The 14,557-nt window shown below is 43.7% G+C and overlaps 1 protein-coding gene across 5 annotated transcripts in view; it reads left to right on the forward strand.

Moving 5' to 3' along the window:
- Positions 1-14,557, forward strand: part of ANKRD6 (ankyrin repeat domain 6) — a 176,123-nt gene that overhangs the window by 141,914 nt on the left and 19,652 nt on the right. For all 5 annotated transcript variants that reach the window (XM_075202779.1, XM_075202775.1, XM_075202778.1 and 2 more), the window contains 3 exons: positions 2,065-2,142; positions 5,238-5,342; positions 5,718-5,855. In XM_075202779.1, the coding sequence (XP_075058880.1) occupies positions 2,065-2,142; positions 5,238-5,342; positions 5,718-5,855 (321 nt within the window). The remainder of the gene's footprint in view (positions 1-2,064; positions 2,143-5,237; positions 5,343-5,717; positions 5,856-14,557) is intronic.

A 14,557-nucleotide genomic window follows, 5' to 3' on the forward strand; every position in this document is an offset into this window, starting at 1 on the left:
TGCTTGAAAAGGGAGAGCTGCGTGCACCTAACAGTAGTGAACGCAGCATTGCCCATGTATATTATGGGGATAGGAAGAGTTGGAGAGCAGCCAAGCACTGTCTAAAATTATAGCCATGCCCCCATGCATGCTTGTCATGCCCACTGGAGGCATGGTGTGGAAACCACCCTCTACAAATCCTGCGTTTGCCCCTGCCGCTGGAATCGGGACAGTTGGGTGGTATGCATTTATGTGTTATTTGCATTTATGTGGGGGGGGGTTTTTCTTTAATTTGCTGTTACTTTAAAATAAATGTAAGCGCATTTATTCTTAACTATTAATCATACTTGCCAATCTGTACTCTGGGAGATCGGAACACAGATCATGTGAAAGAGGGTAGGTGGAAGTGTGAAAACATCAATACGTCAATATAGCCCCGTCCCAAGCCCAAAAATACAAAAATTCACAGTATTGAATAGCGGGGGCGGGGCCTAATGACTCGATTATGCCCCCCCGCTATTCAATGACGTGCATTTCGGCATTTTACAGGGTCCGGGAGGTTTGCCTACTCTTCCAGGAGTGTAGGCAAGTATGCTATTAATATCATAGTTGCCTCATGAATTTCTGGGAGTGCTCCCGGACCCTCGGGAGAGCAGAGCAGCCTCCCAGTTCCAGACCAGTTCCGTTAGTGGGGCTTTGTGATGAGATTCATATGTCTTGCTTGACCATGCCCAATAAAAAAATACCAGCGAGATCTCCTGTCCCAGAAGGGAGATTTCAAAAGTTGGTCTGTATGATTAAAATACAGTCATATACTAATATAATTCAATTCAAAAAGTGTCAGTTTGCAATTGAATTCACACTAATAGTTCACCTATACATTTCTATATACTTTTTGATTAGTTGGTCTTTGTATAGTAAGGTGACCGAAGGTATTATGGCGGGTCTACACTTTTTAATGCGTGATATAATTTTATTTAATAATCTGAACATTACATGTATAACACGAAAACAAACCAGCAGAAGAACAGGAAATGTTTTCTCTCAGCAAGTAATGTATATACATCACATCAATCACAGCACATACATACATGCATGTAGTAGGGGTGAGAGGTCCTCACTTAGGAACCATGAGTAGAGTAGTTGCTGACTTCTCATTAAGCCCATGGCTTTTGCCCTCTAATGGATTTTAATACACAAACCTTCCCCCTCCAGTAACCACAAGCATGCTACAGTGGAATAACCCTATTCATAGTCGACAAGGGTGAAACTAGTTTCTGGTCTTGCCGTCGGTAATATTCAGAGGGTCCTTTATAATAGGATATCTGTCGTAAATTAAGAAAATAAGGGGAGGATAACATAGATATTTGCTTTTTTTGGTTGTCAGGTTACATGTCAAAAAAAATGTACAATCTGCATTGAAAACTTGTTATTTTGGAAGCTCATAATAAGTGGAATACTTGGCACAACTACAATAATTACTGCATCTGGTTGGCAGTGCAGTATATGTGTGGGTGTTTACTAAGCTTGGTGTAAAGTATACATTTTCTTTTAAAAAAAAATGTAATCTAGTACCCCCACCTACATTTATATTCCATACGTTATATGTGTTGGATGCCTCTGACACAACCTTATCCTGCATTAGTATAGCTTATAAATCCTTTATTAGTATATTACTGCTTAAGGCTACATTTTTGTGATATTTATACATTTTTTAAAATGCTTTGTACTTTGTGCATTAAGAAAATGAATAGAATCTCTTGTATCATGTCTCACTGGATCCACAGGTCAATACTATAACATATTAGCTGTCAGAGTTTTGCCTCCTTAATGCGGTAGACTTAGAGTATATCTGTTTCCCTTTCTGTGGAATGGCCCACAGGGAATTTAGGCCTCCTTGCAGAATGAAATAGTTACATTGAAGGTTGAGAGCGGTGAGTCATGGTTGCTGGAGAGGAGCATAAATCAGTGATACAGATGGAAAAAAAAAAAATCTTTTTGTTGTTGTAATTCAGGGCCTCGTTAATAGGATTTGTAATGTTCTGTATGGTAAAAATCCTTCTCTATTTTACATTTTGTGTTTAGGCTGGTCAGATTGCTCTGGACACTGCACGACACCACAATAATTCAGATGTGGCTCTTCTTCTTGCTAAAGCACCACAGGTACAGTATTCGTAAATTCATTCCCACAGACAGAGAACTCCATTGGAATGTCAAAAACTGTGATGTTTGGACAAGTGCTATTTACCTACTAGGTAATTTTGGTTACAAGATTCATTATTAAGCCAGTGTATGTACATGTTCACTCATACTTGCGAATCTCCCGGAATGTCCGGGAGACTCATGATTTCCGGGTTGGTCTCCTGGACTCCCGGGAGAACAGGCAAGTCTCCTTGTAGGTGGTAGCTGCTCTACCACCTACAAGATACTTTTACAAAACGGCTTCTCGTAAATAGAATGGCGATTCAGGGGCAATTTCAGTAGGAGCACCAACCACAAGTCACATGCCAGACAGGTCAAGTTTTCAGTCAGGGCTTTGATCAAAAAACAGTGAAACCCAGAAAAAAGGGAGCATCTGATTTGGTGTCTTAGCAGTAAAAGACTGCAAAGCATTTGGAGCTTGTCACCGAGCGAGACAGGTTGCTTCTGTATAGAAGGGAAACCAATGAAAACAAAACACCAGATAAAGTGTAGAACAATTCATAGAGACAGGTTCATCTGTAGTCCATCACTCAAACCCAACATGGGAGGAATGGACAAGTCGCCACTCAAGGACCATCACCAAAATGAAAAGATTTTTTTTCCAACCATCGGCCAAAATACATAATCTTATCCAAATAGTAACAGGGCTTCTCAAGAATCGCCAAGACATGAGAGGGCATTTTTGTTGGTCCAGGAACATGATCAGTAAGTAAGAAATATGTTAAGGGTGGAGGCAATTAAACTTAATAGTGAAAAAACCTTTGTTTTGTATAGAACCTGATGGTGCTGTGTTTTTTTTTTTTATTTTTTTATTTAACATGATTGGTAGGCAAGTCTGTAAATCCGTGGTGAACAACGTGCAGCTCTCTACAGTCAACTTCAATGTGTCTGATATCACACTGAAGATGAGTACAGTCTGTATTTAGCAATAAAGTAGATTAAACACTGTTTAGGCTATGTGACTGCTTCATGCTGGTCAGGGCTGCCAAGAAGAATTCAGGGCCCGGGTACAACAAATTCATGGGGCCCCCCCTCATAGTCAAATAAGCCCCAAAAATTTTTTGCGCCGCCTTACGGCGGCGGAAAAAAATTTAGGTGTATGGTCATGCATTCAGGGGCGTAGCTAGCCAAACGGCGGTGCAAAAATTTTGGGAGGTGTGGTCATGCATTTTGGGCGTGGCAAACGTGCCATTGGGGCGTGGCTAACATAAAAACCACTAGGCTCTCAATTCGCCGGAGCGTCACATATGTTCAAGCACTCCTGACTTTCAGGACATCTACCACCACAGTGTAGTATACAAACAATGCAGTGTGTACACAAACAGTTCAGTCTTGGCCTACACCTTACATTGGGCACAACATTCACCAAAAATTGGTATTGTCCCTACTAGAATCACAACATTTCACATACTGTCCTGCTCTCTCCTACCTGTTCTTCTCACTTTCTCCACCTGTGGCTGCATGTTTCTTTAGTTGCGGCTTGTCTGGATCCTGGAATGCTGGGGGCCCTATTTGGAAAAAAATAGCTACATTTAGATAATTCCAAACAACCCTGGCGTTAAATCAATACCATCCACGATTAATAATTAGGCCTTCCTCCAGCTCCAATATTACAATAATGTGCCCCTTCATCATCGCCATGCCTTATGATCACACTGTGCCCTCCATGCTGTTTTTGCCCCCTTCATCTGGCTCCCCTTCATCAGACTATACTATGCTGCTCCCCCCCTTTTTCAATCCCACTGTGCCATGCCTCCCCCCCCTTTGTAACCCCACTGTGCCATGCTGCCCACCATTTTTTAACCCCACTGTGCCATGCTGACCCCTGTTTATTAACCCCACTGTGCCATACTGCCCCGTTTTTTAACCCATCTGTGCCCCTCTCATTTTTTCACCCCCTCTGTCATGCTGCCCCCCCCCGTTTTTTAACCCCTCTGACATGCTGCTTTCCCATTTTTTAACCCCTCTGTGCTCCCCCTCAATTTTTAACCCCTCTGACATGCTGCTTTCCCATTTTTTAACCCCTCTGTGCTCCCCCTCATTTTTTAACCCCTCTGACATGCTGCTTCCCCGTTTTTAACCCCTTTGACATGCTGCTTTCCCGTTTTTTAACCCCTCTGTGCTCCCCCTAATTTTTTAACCCCTCTGACATGCTGCTTCCCCGTTTTTAACCCCTCTGACATGCTGCTTCCCCGTTTTTAACCCCTTTGACATGCTGCTTTCCCGTTTTTTAACCCCTCTGTGCTCCCCCTAATTTTTTAACCCCTCTGACATGCTGCTTCCCCGTTTTTAACCCCTCTGACATGCTGCTTCCCCGTTTTTAACCCCTTTGACATGCTGCTTTCCTGTTTTTAACCCCTTTGACATGCTGCTTTCCCGTTTTTTAACCCCTCTGTGCTCCCCCTTATTTTTTAACCCCTCTGTCATGCTGCCCCCCCGTTTTTTAACCCCTTTGTGCCCCCCTCGTTTTCCTCCCTTCACTTACCTTTTCTCCTCTCTTGGTCTTCTCTGCTGCTCTGTGCTCCATTGCTCCAGACTGACTGAATGCTGGGCATGACATGATGACATCACACCCAGCATTCAGACAGTCTGAATAGAGCACAGAGCAGCAGAGAGGAGGGATGCCGGCTCCGCGATCAGGTGAGTATGTTTTGTTTTTTTTTTAAACTAGCCTGCTCCCCCCACCAACGACCGAGCCCCCCCCCCCCCCCCTGCCAAAAAAAAAAAAAAAAAAAAAAAGAAAAGGAAAAAAAACGTTTTGAAAAAAAATATTTGAAAATTAAAAAAAATCAGCAGCGCAAGGGCCCGGCCCGGGCCCCCTGACATGCCGGGCCCGGGTAATTAGTACCCGCTCCCCCCCCCTCTCGGCGGCCCTGATGCTGGTGCTCTGGCTTCATGATATGGCTCTCCACAAAGGTATTACACAGCCCATTGCAGGACCAAGAGCCATTTTTGTTGTCCACAACTGCTGTAAATTGTAGACAATACCAGAAGAAAAAAACACGTGTTAAATGATTAAAAGTATATTATAACCAAAAGTATAAATGTTTCTATAGGTTTTGCGTTTCAGTCGTGGCAGAAGCTTGAGAAAGAAAAGAGAGAAGCTGAAAGAGGAGAGGAGAGCTCAGTCAGTGCCAAGAGAAGAGATTGCAGACAGTAAAGTATGCATTTTACTATAAGCTTGCTTGACTTTTTAATGGTCGCATCGTGCTTTGTGAAGACAAAGATTGAATTGAGTGTGGTTGTAATGACCTTTTAGTATAACATATTACACATACAGAATTGACAGGGTTCTTCAGAATCCAGTAATTGTTCAAAGTAATTTGATTGACCCAGGAATTAATACAGACCTTTTTTTTAAATCTGTAAATTATATGCAAGTTTAGCACTTGCAATTTGGTCACCTCTTATAGTTATCTGTTGTTAGGAATACATAATAGATATAATTTTAGTAAGCACAGAATTATAATGCCAAGTTAGGATGTGTAATATATAAGTGACATATTCCATTTATAACATTATAATTGCTGTTTCAGGCCAGCATTTCAGCAGCTGATGACACCCACAGTAGTGAACAGGCTGCTTTCAAGCAAGGAGATTGCAAAGATGAACAGCGACCTGCTGCCACAGGGAATAAACAGAGGAAAGGAAAGAGGACGAAGATTAAAGAAAAGGTACTAGACATCCCGTCTGTCTGCACCCAGCAGTATTGGAATGTGCTGCAATCAACTAATCAGTGTTACAAAAACCACAATCTCCTCTCACCACAGTTAAATATTTTTTGGGTGATGGAGGACAATTGAAAGCCATTAAACCCTCTGCATGACTCAGATAAATCCTATAAAGTTTCATAAATATAAATGTATATGCTAGGAGCACTGTTGACTTGAAAAAATAAAATACTAAAAATAAGTCAGCTGGGATAGAATACCTAGAAAACAACATTTACACAAGCGTAAACCGCTAAGAAAATGTGTTAAACATATTTAGTAGCAAAAGTGTAACTGACAGTAAAGGTTATTGTGGCAGAACAGTAAGTAGACCAAAAGTGTTTGATTCTAGAGCATTGCCATAGGAGGTAGCAGAAGGTTCCACATGGGTCACCACATTTTGGACAGTGAGTAGGCTGGTCACGTCTAAATTTAGATAATGTACAGGGAGGGTAAGGTGTACCGCGTGGAATATATATATCTGTATTTGCTGGAATTTCAGAGAGGCTGTTGAGCAACTGGAGATGCTAAGATCTATCCCCCAGTCCTTTTGAGGACACCATTTGTATATAACTGTCCCAGGGCAGATATTCCATGGTGCAACCAGAGAGAACGCTCTGTAAGTGATATTAATTCAGTAAATTTAGTAAGACCTCCTCACACCTTCTCCATTCAGCCTTTCATGAGCAGCATTTCCAATTTTTGTTATAACTTGTGTCAGCAGGAGGGGCAAACACTGGACAATAAGATTCGAAGGGGAGTATGATGGCTGGCCGCTGGCCACAGTAGTTCCCAACAGAGGTCATGATAGCTGGGCTCTGCCACACAATTTTTCACATGAGCCATTTGGGAGGCATAATAGTATAGCTTAATGTTCATCAGAGGAAGCCCCCTGAATTCCTTGATTTACATAAAGCACTTCATTTTTTTTTGCCCTTTTTCCTCCCCATTCCAAGGAAGAAAGGAATTGATCAATTTTACAATGCAAAGAGGAGAGAAAAAACTGGTGCTTGTTGCAAGATGTAGAGTAACTTGGGCTGTATTATCATATCTAATAAAATGTATCCTCTTTGACTCAGAAAGAGGTATGTGTGGATTTTAGAAAGTCAGATACAAAAGCTAGATCTCTTCTGGAGAACCCATTGTGAGAGAGTGATTCATGTAGTATGATGGTTAATCTGATCTTGTGGCCGGAGAGCATGCAGCAAGACATACTATGTAATGAGTGACCAGGCCACGGCGCATTCTGTTATCTATTTAAATAACTTAATCTTAATACATATTTGTCCTATCTTAGGCTACATACGAAAATGCTTAATTGGCCAAATGTAATTTTGAACAATCCTATGTTCCTTTGTATGGTAAATTGTGTTCTCTAGATTTCTTATGGATCCACACAAGGTTTATGCTTTCCTGAATTGGCCTCAGCTTGCAGGTTTCAAAGCCACACAGAGATTTCTTGTGTTTGGTTGTTATTGCCAATTGTTTAAAAACACGATTTGCAATTGATCACATAACTACTTTCACCAAGAAAGGGTCAAACCCCCACAAGTGATCTCCTAATGCAACCTCTGCTTTTCTCACATAAAGAAATGTTTTTTGTTTCGCTCCACTATTACAACACCCTAATTCTTTTCCACCAATCCTTATAATTCGAAATAGCAGTGGTATTGTCATAGTGCAACAAAGCCGATAATATTCATCCTTGTGGATTCATCTTCCAAAAACTTCTTGCAGAAAAGAATTACTTGTTTGGAACAGAAACTCCTGGCTCTGAAATTTACTTTAGAACAGTGGATGCATATGTTTTATGGAGCACTCTTTCCAATTATCACTAATTTGTAAGAATCTGTTTCCAAACTGCTTACTGAACCACCATCATGTTTGCTAGGCATTTTTTTCCTCGGTTTAATTTCTTATTGACTTTTCACCCTGGTTTGAAATATTTTAGAGCGGATGTTCTTTCTCAATTATCTGATTGCAATAACTCTGAATACTAGGATTAACTCCTCCATATTATTGACCACTATTGAATTCTAGATTCCAAGACCATTTCTTCTTGAAAGATTACTCTAGGTAAATCTTTAATAGCAGAGGGCATTCAGCTAAAATTGCTTTCACAGGCCTGCAATTGGAAATTTGCTAAAAAACTGGGGGTAAACAAGAACCTGTAAATGATACTCGTGCACAAGTCCCCAAATTTATTTTGGCCTGTTTGTAGTGTGCACAAAACAAGGTTTCCCATTTTCTTCTGTGGGACCTTTATTACATTTCTCATTCCCCATTCCTAACAAATCATGGTTCCACATGGTATCACTAATTTTCCTTATTATTATTATCCTTTATAATTATCGTCCAACATATTACATAACACTGTACATTTAGGCGATTATGATAAAAACGAAACATATAATAATATGGTGGAACTAATCGAGCATGGTATAGGATGTGTGATTGGGTGCTTTCCAGTCTGATCCATTTATCAATCCTGCTACAGTAGTGTTGCCAACTAACCTGTCTGTTCTGATGGCGGAGACCCCTGATATTACTTGGATCGTGTGGCTGCGCTGTTGGCTGCTGGGGGTGGCCAGGACGGAGAGCTGCGGCTAATGCCAACGCTGGGAGAGGTTTGCTACATACCCTGGTGTCCCGTGGCTGCCCTATCTCTTCCTGCCGCACACATCCTAGTTGGATGGCTATTACTGATGGGGCTCCACTGGTTGACTGGCCTGTTGTGGAGTTCTGAATCTGTTGGTGTATCTTGCGGGGAGGGACCCGGTGATAGGCGGCAGTAATGCCTTCCTGCCACTATTCTGTGCCCGGCGTTATCTGGACTGGGGAGGCTCTACAGGACAAGTCCCTGCTGGCGGTTGTGGTATGTGCCCCTACCGGCTCCCTGGCACGATCAGTGAGGGTCACTCCTTTGCTTGCCTTCCCCCTCTAGTGGTGTGGCCCCCTCCCTGGCCGGCTATCTGACTGGCATCTCTTCGTCTGGGAGACCCCTGTAGTGGACAACATGCAAATACCAGCTGCTACAGCAGGAGTATAGACCCCTGGAGGTAACAACACCGGCATACTCCCAGAATGCCCTTTCTCCTAGCTGCTAGAATACATACTTGACCTACTCCTCAAGAGTTCGCACAGGTTGGAGAGGTTTGCAAGGTTAAACTCCACCAATACTCCAGGAAATGCACAACAATCTGGGTCCCAGACATCCCAGAATCCTGGGGACTCTGTCCTTCCTGTGGAACCAAAAGTCACCCTCCAGGAAGTGCTGAAAGCAATTGCCACCTCTGAGAAGAAGGTTACAGATAAAATTAGGGAGTTGCTGGTGGACCTATCCCTGCTGAGACAGGACTTGGTTATGAATATTAGGCCTGTATCTCTATTTTAGAAGATACCACAGCTCCTGTCACGCTTCAGATAGCTGGTATGTAGTCGCAGATGGCATCATTTAAGCAAATGCTGTTAAATATTAAGGGTCAGCTCAGGTGTAACAATGTAAGCTTTGAAGGCCTCCCGAAGGGGGCAGAGGGCGCCCACCCAGAATTTTTCATTGAAACATGGCTGATCCAGCTGTTCAGTACTGAGGAGTTCACAGCCCAGTTTGCGGTGGAGAGGGCACCTCATATCTTGTCTCAGGTTCCACCTGCAGGGACGCAGCTGTGAACATTCATTGCCAGGATTCTGCACTATAAAGCTTGGGATGCCATTCTCCACTTGGCCCCGGTCAAGAGCCCTTTAATTTTTGAAAATCAAAGAGTGCCAGTGTTTCTGGACTTTTCGGAAAGTCCGAAAAGTCCTACCTACTCTCTCCTACCTGTTCTTTCTGCTTTCACTTCCTGGTGTCTTAAGCTCAGTAGTTGCTTGTCTTGATCCTGGAATGTTGGGCTCCTGTTTGGGGAAAAAAGGATAGGTACAAGAAATATTAAAAGATGAGCCATGAGTGAACATTTGCCTTTTGTGATGGCTTTTCACTAAGTGCCGGCAGAGAAGTTTCACTTCACAAAATTGTGCACTGCTACAAATAAATCTACTGGCCTTTTACATGTCACAATATCTGAACCACAGACCTAAACACCACAGTCCAAATTTCTAAATTGCTTTGGCTGTACAGTCAATTTTATTAATTTACAGCATCCACATTCCACCTATCACTTACTAAGTGGCAGCATAACATCTAGTGCAATTACTCTACAGACAATTAGATTAATGTCAGTACACAACAGTTTATACTACCATGGTGCCTGGCCTGGGGCTCTTGTCTGATGTTTATGGCTCTTATTTTTATTGTTTTATCAAACAGACCGACACACATTCTCTCTCTCATACACACAGACACATAAATGTACCTTTTCCTGCAGTGCTATCTCCATCTTTCTCAATGGCAGTATGGGTAGGGGGTGTCTGTTCTCTGATTGGCTGAGTGACTGTCAGCCAATCAGAGCACAGCAGAGACAGGGAGGAGTTCCTGCATGAGCAGGAAACGCCTCTGCATTACTGAACAGCACAGGATGCTCCTACATGTCTTCCTCTGTGGGGGCCGTGGTGATCGCATTCTGACCCCGCCCCCTAGAGAAAGAGGATGGGGCCATCGGGCAGTGGGGCCCACCGAGGATCTCCCCGGGACCCCACTGGGCCAGTCCGATGCTGATATTTTATGTATGCTATAGTGCTCTATGGGTGTTTTATGCCTTAATTTACCTGTATAACTTGACTGCTCCTTTCTCTGTTTCCTTGATGGGATGTTTTATTCTAGATTAGCGTATAGTTGTTAGTCTCACCAGGGGGAATAGATAGCATGAGATATTGATAGTATATTTTCTTCCCTTCGTTTGTAGATCACCTGGGAGGGTAAGACGTATTCGCAAATCACACTGTAGGTACAGTTGGCAGGGGGCCCCTTGCTTTAGGGCTTGTGGTCTCCCCTTGTAACATTTCTATAGTTCTCCCTTCACGATGGGATAGCTGTTTAGGTCTGTTTAGAGTGGAAGGCTTATTGTTGTTGTGGAATCCAAGTGTATCTAGGTTGGGATTGGATATCCAGGATGAAGGCATGTTTGGTAGGAACTGGTGGGCTTTTGTTATTTACTTTTAGGTACAGTGTTGTGTCTTTTGCTAACAAAGTATTCTCAAATAATACCTGGACTTTGGTGGGTGGCGGTTCACATCTATTGGGCTATTCCCTAGTGTTATGGCAAGTGGGAAGATAAATAGTGGGTTCCTGACCTGGAACATTCGGGGCCTCAGTGATAAGGTGAAGAGGTCCTTGGTCATGTAAGAGTTAATGAATTATGAAGCAGATGTAATATGTCTTACTGAGACCTGCTTGGTGAGGGCTAGGCTGCTGACACTTAAGAAGCCATGGATTGAGTGGGTCTACCATGCAGTTCATACCTGTAACTCCAGGGGGGTTGCCCTTCTTATCTGTAAAAGGGTCAACATTGTGTTAAAGTCACTACGGATTCATTGGATAGATACATATTCCTAAAAGACACATTTAATTCCACCCCGTTGATTCTTCTCAGTGTCACGTTGTTATCACAGAAATGATCATAGACTGGTATTATCGCAACTAAACAGGGAGGCGTGGAGTCTAACGCACTCCCAAGTCAAAACCAGAATAAGCAGGGTAGTACGAAACGGAATCCACAGGGAGAGTTAAAGACCAGTCGAATCAGTAACCAAGAAGCAATCTACAAACAGGACCGCTGGAGCAGTGTGAACCAATACTCTGGCACCGTAATGGCACCAGAGTGAGGTTTAAATAGAGGAAGGTGTTCCCTGATTGGAGCTTGAGGTTTCTGGCGGTCAGAACGCAGCTGACCGGCGACAAGCTGTGAAAGACGGCGTTTCGCTGCCTAGCAACGGGATGTGATGCACAGCGTATGCATGCGCTGCGCTATCAAGACCCGGAATTACGTCCTGTTGCTAAACAACGGGACGCAAGTGTGAAGAACGAGGCGTTCGTCTCCGGCACCTATGAGGGGTGCAGAGGCGGCGCCTGACACTCAGGACCTGTATCCCACCCCCTTATAATAGCGAAGTTCTCAAAAGATGCAGGGACTTTATTTCTTTGTCTCCTGAGATCCCCATACTTTGCTTTGGGGATTTTGATGCTGTTATAGATGTCTATGTCGATAAGTGGTGGGAACCGGAGGGCTCTCTGCCCGCTGAAAGATAATTTGCTGGCCTAATAGCTGAGATGAGGCTGGAGGATGTGTGGCGGATGCTTTTTCCTGGATTGACCTCTAGGACGCTGATACCTGCTGTCACTGATGTCGATTATCTGTCTTGGAGGATCTCTGACCACTCCCTCCTGGCTCTCACTATAAATCTGCATGCCCCAAGAGGCCAAGTGTATTGGAAATTCAACCCCTTCTGGCTAACCTTGTTGGGGGATGGGGCCACTCTAGTATCCCAGTGGTAGGGGTACTTTGACATGAATATGACTACGGGACCCCCCTATCATTTGAGATGCCTTAAAGGCTTTCCTTCCTTATATCGAGTGTTAGCTCCTTTAAACGGAAATCTAATTTGAAGAGAGGTGATCTGGAGAGTGAGGCCTCGCACTTGGAAGATATATATCTTACCTCTTGTTTGGTGGCACAGAGGGAGAGGTCAGATTTCCTCCTGGACAAGTCCAGACATAAATTATTGTTTGTTAAACATGCTCAGTACTTTTAGGATGACAGTTATTGCAGGTTCTTGGCCTACTTGGCTAGGCGTGGAAGGGGTTGACTGTGATAGCAGGGGTTATAGATATACTGGGTAACATAAGAACTTCGGCTGCAGAGATTTTTAACATCTTTTATGATTATTTCAAGGATGCCTATGCTTCAAAGGTCCACTATGCCGTGTGCGACCTACTGAGTTATCTAGCTTCTATTTTTATGCCCAGGTTAAGTTTGGTTAACAGAGAGTTCTTGGACTCACCTGTGACACTATTTCCTCTTTTCCTCATGGGCAGACTCCAGATGTGGATGGAATTCATATAGAGCTGTACAAGAAACACCTGGGGTTCTTTGTTCCCTGTCTACTGGAATTATTTAAGAGCCTTTATGAATCAGGCTTGGGGGTAAATGTATGAAAGTCCGATTTTTTTGAACTCGCCGGAAATCGGCGACTTTGCATTGAAAATTTAAAGCGGCGATGGCTTGTAAAGGCAAACTTGCTTTTACAAGCCATCGCCGCTTTAAATTTTACCTGCAAAGTCGCCGATTTCCGTTGAGTTGAAAAAATCGGACTTTCATACATTTACCCCTTGGGGTCTCCATCTATGTTTGAAGCCCTCATAGTCCTGATACCGAAGCCAAGGACCGATCCCTTGCTGCCTGAATCCTACAGACCCATATCCCTATTAATCATGGATGTTAACATTTTGGCATAGATTTTGGCACTTCGTCTCAATCGGGTTGTCGGCTATCAATCTGTGCACACATTTTTGCCACCTGCAGCTGCCGCACTTGGTGGAGGACGAGGCAGTGGTGGTGTCGTTGGATGCTGCCAGGGCCTTTGACTCCGTGGAATATAGGTACATGTGAAAGGTTTTGTCAGAATTCGGTTTTGGACAGTTTATTGTTTAGTTGGTGAGACTACTCTACTCATGCCCTAAGGCTAGAGTTTGTGTGAAAAGGTTTATTTCTCACATGTTTCCTCTAGGTTTGGGGTACGAGACAGGGCTGCCCCTCGTCACCTAGTCTCCTGCACTGGCCACTGAACAGTTAGCATGTATTATCAGGAGGCAACCGGTTATCTGCGGGGTAAAGGAGGGACCCAGGATGGACACCATTGCTGACGAAATTTTATTGTTTTTGTGGGATACTCACTACTCCCTCTCGGCTCTCCTGCGGGTAGTCTGTTTTCGGGATGTACTATGGGCTATTGGTCAGTTGCAGAGCCGTAACTTAGAATTCTAGCGCCCTGGGCGAGAAAGACAAATGCCACCCCCTATCCCTCAATTTTAACCAAACTAACCTAAAATATTCCTAAATTGCGCCCCCCTTCAGCGTTGCGCCCTGGGCGGTCGCCCCTGTCGCACAGCCCTCGTTACGGCCCTGGTCAGTTGGGATAAGTCTTGTATATAACCAGTCAGGGGACCCTGTTCGACTGATCCAGCCCTCCAGTCACCCCCACAATGGACCCCCAAATTCAAGGTTCTTGGATTTCCAATTACATAAGTTGTTATATTGAGTGTAATATTCAACCGCAGTTTGACTATCTGAAAAGCCAATGCATTCCTGACAGCAGCTGACAGAGTCAATTTTTTAAAAAGGATCCTCCAGCAGAAATTCTTATATTGTTTACAGCAGTCGTCGACCTATATTCCACAATCTCTCTTCCGCACAGTCAACAGTCACTGGTGTGGGCGGGTAAGAGGGTCAGAATTAAATTTGCCACATTATGCAGATCTAAGAGAACAGGGGGCCTCTCTCTGCTGAATCTCCGCCTCTACTATATTGACTGTCTGCTAGCACATATTGGGACGTGGCTGCTGTCTCGGGATGGCAGTGATTTGCATGATTTTCTAGTATTTCAGACAGGCTCCCCACATTAATGGACCAAGTTTCTCCTGGCAGGCAGACATACTCACCAGTTTTGGTGAGTTGATCAAGATGGGAGGGGAGAGGGCCTGGTGCAAATTCGTAATCCACCAGATTGGGCAA

This window comes from Mixophyes fleayi, chromosome 3 (assembly GCF_038048845.1).
Source record: "Mixophyes fleayi isolate aMixFle1 chromosome 3, aMixFle1.hap1, whole genome shotgun sequence".
In the NCBI taxonomy this organism is placed as follows: Eukaryota; Metazoa; Chordata; class Amphibia; order Anura; family Limnodynastidae; genus Mixophyes; species Mixophyes fleayi.